Source organism: Tasmannia lanceolata, unplaced genomic scaffold (genome assembly GCF_043159265.1).
Source record: "Tasmannia lanceolata isolate RefF3 unplaced genomic scaffold, GAP_Taslan_0.1 ptg000023l, whole genome shotgun sequence".
NCBI classification, from domain to species: Eukaryota; Viridiplantae; Streptophyta; class Magnoliopsida; order Canellales; family Winteraceae; genus Tasmannia; species Tasmannia lanceolata.
Window position 1 is genome coordinate 31,607,985 of NW_027518700.1, and position 9,693 is coordinate 31,617,677.

Here is a 9,693-nt window from a genome sequence, read left to right on the forward strand (position 1 = left end):
CCATCCGGCCCAGGGGCTTTGCTACCATCACTGTTCATCACAACTGAGTGGATTTCCTCTTCAGTAACTTCGCGGGTGAGGTAGTCAGCTTCCAGGCTGTTAATTTTGAGACTGGGCTCCGGGACCTGAGATGAGAGGAGAGGAGATCTTTCCTGGTTTAGCAGACTTTTGAAATGGTTTACTAGAGTGGAGGCTATCAGGTTGTGATCAAGAGTGAAATCTCCTTCAGCAGTTTTGAGGGCGGAAATGGAGTTGGTATTTCTTCTTGCGGCAATAGCAGAGTGAAAGAAAGCAGAGTTCGTGTCGCCTAGATTTAGCCAGTCAATTCGGGATTTTTGCCGTAGACAACTTTCTTCAAGGTAGGAGATTTTATTCAGGTACTCTTTGGCTTCAGTTTCTTCCTTACGAAGAAGGATGTTGGTGGGACCAGGGGAGGATTGTGGCGGCCATCCTTCTCCTCTATATCTCATTCAGTCAGCAAATAGAGCTTCAACTTGATGATCGAGCAGGGGGAGTGGGGTATATTTTCAAACCCATACTCTTTTTCAATCTCCCGCACCTGGTTCGGAATATTCTCAGAGGCAAAAGAGGCTTTACTTGGGTCAGGCGGATCTCCAGTCTCCATAAACATGGGTGCGGAATAGGGATATAAGGTCAGGAACGCATGTGGCCCCACATTTTTTGGGACATCCAATGCATTCATTTGGAGGGCCCTTCCATTGATAGGGTGTGTACCAAATATCAGATCGATGGATCATCCTGTTAGACCTAAAATCGATAACAGATACGGCAGTGACGTCAGAGCTGAGCTGGAGAACCAGAGGAATCGAAGTGAAGGAGCTAAGGAGTTGAGTCCTGTGCAAGGAGCAAACGAGGTCAGAAGACCAACCCGGAGTGTTACTCCGGACAGGCCCTTCGACACTCAAGTCAGTATGAGCAAGAGTGCAGAGCTAGTTTTAAGAATGGTGGAGGAGAGGTTATTCTTGTTACCCATTGGTTTGTACCTTGAACCCCCTTTTATAGGGGAAAACTGGTGACGTGGGATTACCCACCCCCAGACAGGTGTCGGCCTGCTATAGGTTTGAGTTCACCTACTCCAGGACAGGTGTCGGCCTGCTATAGGTTCGAGTTCACCTACTCTGAGGTAATTACAATAATACCCCTGGACAGGTGTCAGCCTGTTAGAGGTTGCTATTTTTATACCCCATCAGTTGCCCCCCAGTTCTCCAAATCATTGTAGTGATTTGGGGAAGTGTGGTGAGTTATATTCTTAATTGGGGGGAGTCTGTCCGGCGAAGCCGTTTGTTCGGCCTGCGGGATTAGTCTGGAAAATCTGTCTGTGCGGCCTGGAAATCAGTCCGGAAATTTCGTCAGTCCGGCCTGGAAATCAGTCCGGAAAAGCTGTCTGTTCGGCCTGGAAATCAGTCAGGAAACTTCGTCAGTCCGGCCTAGAAATCAGTCCTGAAAATCTGTCTGTGTGGCCTGGAAATCAGTTCGGAAATTTTGTCAGTCCGGCCTGGAAATCAGTCCGGAAAAGCTGTCTGTCCGGCCTGGAAATCAGTCCGAAAATTTTGTCTGTCCGGCTTGAGCCGGATTGGTTTTTGTCGCATAGCAAGACGCGCCATATTCTATCCGGCTTGGGCCGGACTGATTTTTGTCGTGTAGCGAGATGCGTCATATCCTGTCCGGCTTGGGCCGGACTGATTTTTGTCGTGTAGCGAGACGCGCCATATCCTGTCCGGCTTGGGCCGGACTGATTTTTGTCGTGTAGCGAGACGCGTCATATTCTCTCCGGCTTGGGCCGGACTGAGTTACTTGAAGATACGTGCTTAGCCTCTGGAGAACCGCGCGTGTCTGCTCACAGCCTTGCCTCGAAGTATGTGTCTGTCATCAATAAAAGACACGTGGCACCATTCAAGGGCCTCGAAGTGCGTGCCCTTCATTAAATGTGAACTCCCATGGCCAAGGCTTATAAAAGGAGGGTTTTCACCTTCATTTCTTACTTTTCGCTTCTCTCCTTTCTGCTTTTTGCTCTGCCAGTTCGGCTTCGCGTAGCTCGTGGTTGTGTTTGTCTGCGGATTTGGGAGCTTTCAGTTCTGACAGGTAATCCTCTTGAGCGCGCCTTTTATTCGTTTCTTTTTCTGCGTCCATGTCCTGTAGTAGCCCTAGTTCTGAGTCCGGTTCAGGGGAGTCGTCTTCCAGTAGCTCAGGGTCTAGTTCGTCAACTAGGACACAAAATAAGCCGATCAGGACTCCAAGGCCAAAAATGGCAAGTCCTGATGTCAGCGTGGAAATCGTAGATAGTGAGTACGAGGTTATAGAGGAGGAGGTGATTTTGGATCTGAATACCACCCCGCTCTCAACGGATAGTTATCTCTGAGCAGAGGCGAGTGTTGGTAGTGACGCTGCCGAGGCGTCCACAACATTTCTCCCTAGCCGGGCCGTTGAGGTTGTAGCTAGGGCCCGGATGGACGCCAATCCTAAATACAACGTGCGGGCTCTTGACGAGGAGAATTACCTTGATGAGTCCATGATGAGGGACATTAGGGATAGGTACTGTATTCCTTCAAGGTTCGGGCTGAGGGCAGCGGCAGAGGGAGATATGGCTCGCAACAAAAGCTCTGATATCTGCATATACGACGAGTCGTTAAGGGCCGTCCTCAGGTTCCCTCTGCACCCATTCTTCACCGCGGTCCTTCGATACTATGGGTTGGCTCCGGCTCAGGTTGCGCCGAACTCATGGAGGACGCTGACTGGGTTCATGTACCTCGTTCATGGCCGGCTCGAAAGAAATGTGTCTGTGTTGTTATTCCGCGCTTGTGCGCACTTGAAGAGGCACAAGGACGGGGGCTGGATTTACATTAGCCAGCGCCCGGAGGTGAAAATGATCACTGGCATTCCTTATTCCATTCACTTATGGAAGAACAGGTTCTTCTACGTCGAGGACAGGGAGTCCACCGAGCCTTGGCCGGTTCCTCTGAAGTGGGACGCCCCAGATACACATGCGATGAGCCGCAAGCCGCTCCTTGAAGGCGAAGATGTAAGAACGTTCGCCCTAATCTGTGAGGAGTTGGAACGAGGGGGCCTCATTCATTGCTCAGAATTCTTTGGGGAAGCGGTTCTGGTCGGGCTTGGCCTTAGTACGGCGACCCCGGCACGTATGTGGCTAGTCTTGTTTTAAAACTCTTTTTCTTCTTTTCCTTGCTTCTGACTGGTTTTGTTCGTCTATGTTGACTTTCAGAGATGCAGCAGCAGTCCAAGGTAGAGAGAGTGAGGCAGGGAGCATTCGGGAGGGCCCAGCAGGGCTAGAAAAGAAAAGCCGTTGAAATGCAGAGTCCGACTCCGACCCAGGAGGCGCCGCCTCCCAAAAGTAAGACTACGGTGAAGCTGGTCGGCGCCTATGGCCGGGGGGCGGGGTCCTCAAAGTTGGGTGGAACATCCACCGGAGCCCGTCCACCTCCGGCAAAGTGGAGACAATGTTTTTCGGCCCAACTGGGCCGTTCAGAAGAATGACACCGGCCTTGGTGAGAGTCGGGTGGCTAAGGAGCTCCTCACCAAAGTTCTCCTCAGCAATGGCAAGCTCCAGGTTCTCAACGAACCTCCAGCGGCGGCCGATGAGGCCATATTCTCTTCACTTTACCAGGTGAGGTGGCCCGTGAGTTTTTGTTTGTCTTTTTCTTTTGAGTCGCTTTCTTGTGTTAACAACACTTGCTGGCCCGTAGATTTCATTGTACTATAACGACCTCCGAGAGAAGAGCAAGAATTTCTCTGAGGCAAAAACAAAGTCCGAGGAGGAGAGCGGGAAATTGATGCAGGAGGCAAAAGAGCTTCAGAGGTCCATTGAAAAGACGGTCGAGGAGAACAAGTGGCTCAGAGAAGAGTTGGCCGCTCAGAAGGAGAAGGCGGCTGAGGCCCTCAACGCTCAGAGGGAGAGAGCCCAGGAGAGGCAGATAGCTGCCGTTCAGAAAAAGGAGGACGAACTCATCAGTTTGTCCAGCGAGTCCTACAAGATTGGATTCTTTTACTGCCTTGAGCAGGTTAAGGAATACAACCCGGCCGTGACTTTGACGTGACTGGTTCTCCCTGACCCACCGATACCTGATGATGACGAGCCGGCCACCACCGCTGCACCCGTGGTCCTGGAGGCGGATCCAGCACGGGCTGGCAGCCATGGGGTGCCTTGAGCTCCCCTTCTCTCTTTTCTTTTGATTTGTTTTTGTAATGGTCCTTTGGAGGCCCAACTTTTGTGTAACAGCCTTTTGAGGCCACATATTTGTAATGGCCCTTTGAGGCCCTACTTCATGAATGGAAATTAACTTTTTGTTGTCCACTCATTCTCCACTTGTCTGCCTCTGCCTATACTGTTCGATTCTACATTGTCGATAATACTCCCGACAGGCGTCTCAAGGTTTGGTTGAACCTGGTCCTTGCGGGGGCAAACCGTGGTGAACTAACCAGCGAGTACCCTAGTTTTAGCGAACTGGGTTTCCGAGTTGCGAGTACCCTAGTTTTAGCGAACTGGGTTTCCGAGCAGTGAGTACCCGAGTTTTTAGTGAACTGGGTTTCCATGCGGCACTACCCGAGTTTTAGTGAACTGGGTTTCCAAGCGGCGTTGGTTTTTGCATCTGGGTTTCTTCTGGACCAGGAGCGCGCTCCCGATCTTTGCGGAGACGAGCTGTGGCGAACCAAGCAGCGAGTACCCTAGTTTTAGCGAACTGGGTTTCCAGGCGGCGTTGGTTTTTGCATCTGGGCTGGTTCCGGACCAGGAGTGCGCTCCCGATCTTTGCGGAGACGAGCCGTGGTGAACCAAGCAACGAGTACCCTAGTTTTAGCGAACTGGGTTTCCAGAGTACTCGAGTTTTAGTGAACTGGGTTTCCAAGCGGCAGTACCCGAGTTTTAGTGAACTGGGTTTCCAAGCGGCAGTACTCGAGTTTTAGTGAACTGGGTTTCCAAGTGGCAGTACCTGAGTTTTAGTGAACTGGGTTTCCAAGCGGCGTTGGTTTTTGCATCTGGGCTGGTTCCCGATCAGGAGTGCGCTCCCGATCTTTGCGGAGACGAGCCGTGGCGAACCAAGCAGCGAGTACCCTAGTTTTAGCGAACTGGGTTTCCAGGGTACCCGAGTTTTAGTGAACTGGGTTTCCAGAGTACCCGAGTTTTAGTGAACTGGGTTTCCAAGCGGCAGTACCCGAGTTTTAGTGAACTGGATTTCCAAGCGGCAGTACCCGAGTTTTAGTGAACTGGGTTTCCAAGCGGCAGTACTCGAGTTTTAGTGAACTGGGTTTCCAAGCGGCAGCACCTGAGTTTTAGTGAACTGGGTTTCCAAGCGGCGTTGGTTTTTGCATCTGGGCTGGTTCCGGACCAGGAGTGCGCTCCCGATCTTTGCGGAGACGAGCCGTGGCAAACGAAGCAGCGAGTACCCTAGTTTTAGCGAACTGGGTTTCCAGAGTACCCGAGTTTTCATGAACTGGGTTTCCAAGCGGCAGTACCCGAGGTTTTGCGAACTGGGTTTCCGAGTGATGTTGGTTTTTTCGTCCGGGCTGGTTCCGGACCAGGAGTGCGCTCCCGGTTTTTGCGGAGACGAGCCGTGGCGAACCAAGCAACGAGTACCCTAGTTTTAGCGAACTGGGTTTTCGAGTTGCGAGTACCCTAGTTTTAGTGAACTGGGTTTCCGAGTGATGTTGGTTTTTGCGTCCGGGCTGGTTCCGAACCAGGAGTGCGCTCCCGGTCTTTGTGGAGACGAGCCGTGGCGAACCAAGCAACGAGTACCCTAGTTTTAGCGAACTGGGTTTCCGAGTGATGCGAAGAGATTTGCAAAAGAGCTTCTACCATTCACGTTCAACATATATTTACAAAGTCACTTTCACGCTGGGTAGCCTACTACTGATAGTATTTGCGGAGGTTCTTTGAATTCCATGCATGGCGTAATAGGTGCTCCTCCAGCGTCTCCAGCTTATAACTTCCCGGACGAATCACCTCTTTTACTCGGTACGGCCCCTCCCAGGTCGGGGAGAGTTTTCCAACCTTCTTTGGTTGGGAGATAGCAGCTTTCCTTAGGACCAGATCTCCTGCTCGGAATTCTCTGGGGCGTACCTTCGAATCATGATAGTTGGAAACTTTCTGCTTCTAGGCGATGACCCTGATTCGAGACTCTTCCCGGGCTTCTTCCAGTAAGTCCAGATTTGCATGGAGCCCATCTCCATTGAGTTTCTCATTGAAGTTGGTGACTCTTGGAGACGGGGCGCCCACATCGACAGGTATTACGGCCAACGTCCGAAAGGACAAGTTGAATGGCGACTCCCCGTTGATGTGCACGGGGTGGTACGATATGCCCACAGGACATGATAAAGCTCATCTGCCCACCGGCCAGCTTTTTCGTCCAGCGTCTTCTTTATCCCCTGCAATAGGATTCTGTTCGTCACTTCTGTCTGCCCGTTGGTCTGCGGGTGCGCTACTGGAGTGAACCTCTGCTCGATCTTCAAGTTGGAGCAAAACTTTCAAAAGCTCCGGCAGTCGAATTGTTTGCCGTTATCTGTTATCAAGACGCGTGGGATCTCAAATCTGCAAACCATTGACTTCCAATAGAAGTTCTGCACGTTCTGCTCTGTAATCTGGGCTAGCCGTTCAGCCTCCACCCATTTGGTGAAATAGTCAATAGCAACTACTACGAACACGCGTCTTCCGGAGGCCGGCGGAAAGGGGCCCAAGATGTCCATGCCCCATACTGCGAAGGGGAGTGGGCTGATGATCGGGGCCACGGATACAACAGGCTGGTGGATGGTGGGAGAGAATTTTTAACATCTCTCGCACCTTCTGACCAGATTCAGTGCGTCTTGTCTTAAGGTAGGCCAGTACAGCCTCTCAGCAGCACTTTGATTGCCAGGGCTTTGGCCCCCAGATGTTCTCCACAAATCCCTTCGTGCGTCTCTTGCAGGGTGTATGCGGCGTTGCTTGGCCGGAGACACTTTAGGTATGGGAGGGTGTATGACCTTTTGTACAGGTTCTCACCATCAAGGGAAAACCGAGCTGCTCTCTGCGTCACTCTGCGGGCGTCCTTCTTTGCCTCGGGAAGCTTCCCGCTGCATAGATATTCAATGATTTCGTCCATCCAGCAGGATTCGTGCTCCAGCTGCATTACTTCAGCGGCCTTATCTTCTATACTGGACTTCTGTAGAAACTCCATGCATAGACTCCCGAGAGTGGTGTATCCGGATGCGGCCAGCGTAGACAGCACATCTGCTTTTGTATTTTCTGTTCTGGGAATTCTGATGACCTCAAAACTTTTGAACTTGCTGGCTAGCTGGCGGACCTGGGAGAGGTACTTGATCATGTGCTCGTCGTGGGCCTCATAGACCCCTTGAATCTTGTTTGCAACCAGCTGGGAGTCACAGTATGTTTTAAGCCTCTGGGCGCTGGTCTGGACTGCGAGATTCATTCCGGCGAGGAGGGCTTCATACTCTGCCTCATTGTTTGACGCGCGGAATCCGAACCTTAGGGCATAATCTGCAGTGAAGTTGTCAGGTCCGGTGAGAATCAAACCGGCTCCATAGCCACCCTTGTTCGAAGATCCGTCGACGTACACTTCCCAAATCGGTTCGGCGGTTGATGGATCCTGTTCTGCTGGTGCGGGGGTGATTTCCATTTCAGTCCCATCTCCTGTTCGCTCCTCAGTCATGGCTTCCATCTCCACAGCCGGGGTTTGACAATTTCAGGTTCAGTGCTCGGCTGGGGGATGGTGCATTCAGGCACAAAGTCTGCCAGGACTTGAGCCTTTATCGTAGGCCTAGGCACGTACTGGATGTCGAATTCGCTCAGCTCCACGGCCCATTTTACAATACGCCCTGAGGTGTCTGGTCGGTGGAGAACTTGCCTGAGCGGCTGATCGGTCAGGACCTTTTGTGTGGGCTTGAAAATACGGCCTCAACTTCCTGACTGCCATCACCAGCGAGTAAGCCAATTTCTCGACCCGCTGGTACCTCATTTCGGCTTCATGGAGAACTTTACTGACATAGTAGACAGGCTTTTGCTGGCGGTGCTCTTCACGAACTAGGACTGCTGCTAGAGCCGTGGGGCTCACGGACAGATACAGGAGTAGCTCCTCACCTGGTTCCGGCTTTTCCAACAGTGGTGGAGAGGACAGGTACTACTTCAACTCCTCGAATGCAGTCTGGCACTCCTCTGTCCAGGGCGCAGTCTTGAGTCCTTTGACGGCGTTGAAGAAGGGCAGGCACCTCTCTGCGGATTTTGAAATGAAGCGCCCCAGAGCGGCCACCATTCCTGTGAGCCGTTGTACTTCTCTGATGGTTTTTGGTGGAGTGATCTCTACCACGGCCTTGATCTTTTCTGGATTGGCCTCTATCCCTCTTCGGCTTACCATAAATCCCAAGAACTTTCCCGAGCTGACGTCGAAAGTGCACTTGGTGGGGTTGAGCTTCATGTTGTGCTTTCTTAGGACTTGGAATGCTTCTTCCAAGTCGGACACATGATCTTGTGAGCTCCGGCTTTTGACTAGCATGTCGTCGACATAGACTTCCATGTTGCAGTCGATCTGATTCCGGAAGAGCTTGTTCACGAGCCTCTGATACGTGGCCCCGGCATTTTTTAGACCGAAGGGCATGACACGGTAACAGTAGGTCCCTTGATCTGTCACAAAGGAAGTCTTTGGTATATCTGACTCATACATCCTGATCTGGTTGTATCCAGAGAAGGCGTCCATGAAGCTTAGTAATTCGTGACCTGCAGTGGCGTCAATGAGCTGATCAATTTTTGGGAGCGGATAGCTATCCTTGGGACAAGCTTTGTTCAGATCGGTGAAATCAACGCAGGTCCTCCACTTTCCATTAGTCTTCTTTACCAGGACCACGTTTGCCAACCAGTCCGGGTATTGGATTTCTCGGATGAAGTCAGCCCTTAAGAGCCTCTCCACTTCTTCTTTTATCGCCTGCCGCCTTTCAAAGGCGAAATGCCTTCTTCTCTATTTCCCTGGTCTGCAGGTTGGGTCAACACCAAGTCTATGCGTGCTGACCTCCGGGTCTATGCGGTGCATGTCAACGGGAGCCCATGCAAAGACGTCTGCATTGTTTTGAAGAAACTGGGTGAGGTGGTGCTGGATGCTGCTGCTTAGAGAGGAGCCGATCTGAATGACTTTCTCATTATCACCCTTGCACAGAGGGATGGTGATGAGGTCTTCGGCAGGCTGAGTTCCTTGGGCTTCGTCCCTCAGGTCGAGTAGCTCAATCGGCAGCGACTCCACCGCATTCTTGCCTTTGAGTGCCATTGCATAGCACTCCCTGGACTGGGGCTGGTCTCCCCGGACTTCACCCATGCCGTTTGGCGTTATGAATTTCATCTTCTGGTGATACACTGAAGCGATTGCACTGATTAGGTTCTGGCCAGGCCGTCCCAAGATAGCGTTATAGACCGAAGTGGCCCTCACTACCAGGAAGTTGACCATGGCGAAGGCTTGGCAGGACGGCTCTCCGACGGGGACTGGGAGTTCAATCTATCCCTCCACTTTCACGACCCCCCCTGAGAAACCAAACAGATCTGAGTTCGCCGGCCTGAGACGGTCGTCTCCTATCATCATTCTCTCGAAAGCATGATAGTACAAGTTATCAGCCGAACTCCCGCTGTCAACCAGGATTTCATTCAACTCCCAGTTTGCGACGAGCATGGTTAAGACCAGGGCGTCGTCA

The 9,693-nt window shown here is 51.8% G+C and overlaps 1 protein-coding gene across 1 annotated transcript; it reads right to left on the reverse strand.

The window, feature by feature from the left end:
* Window positions 1-6,836: 6,836 nt before the first annotated feature.
* On the reverse strand, window positions 6,837-7,433 carry LOC143856011 (uncharacterized). Its single transcript, XM_077366053.1, has one exon. The coding sequence runs from the start codon at window positions 7,431-7,433 to the stop codon at window positions 6,837-6,839; it is 597 nt and encodes a 198-aa protein (XP_077222168.1).
* Between the last annotated feature and the right edge of the window lie 2,260 nt (window positions 7,434-9,693).

Excerpts from the sequence above, each read along its gene's own strand:
- LOC143856011 (XM_077366053.1), bottom strand. The coding sequence starts at position 7,433 with ATGAATCTCGCAGTCCAGACCAGCGCCCAGAGGCTTAAAACATACTGT.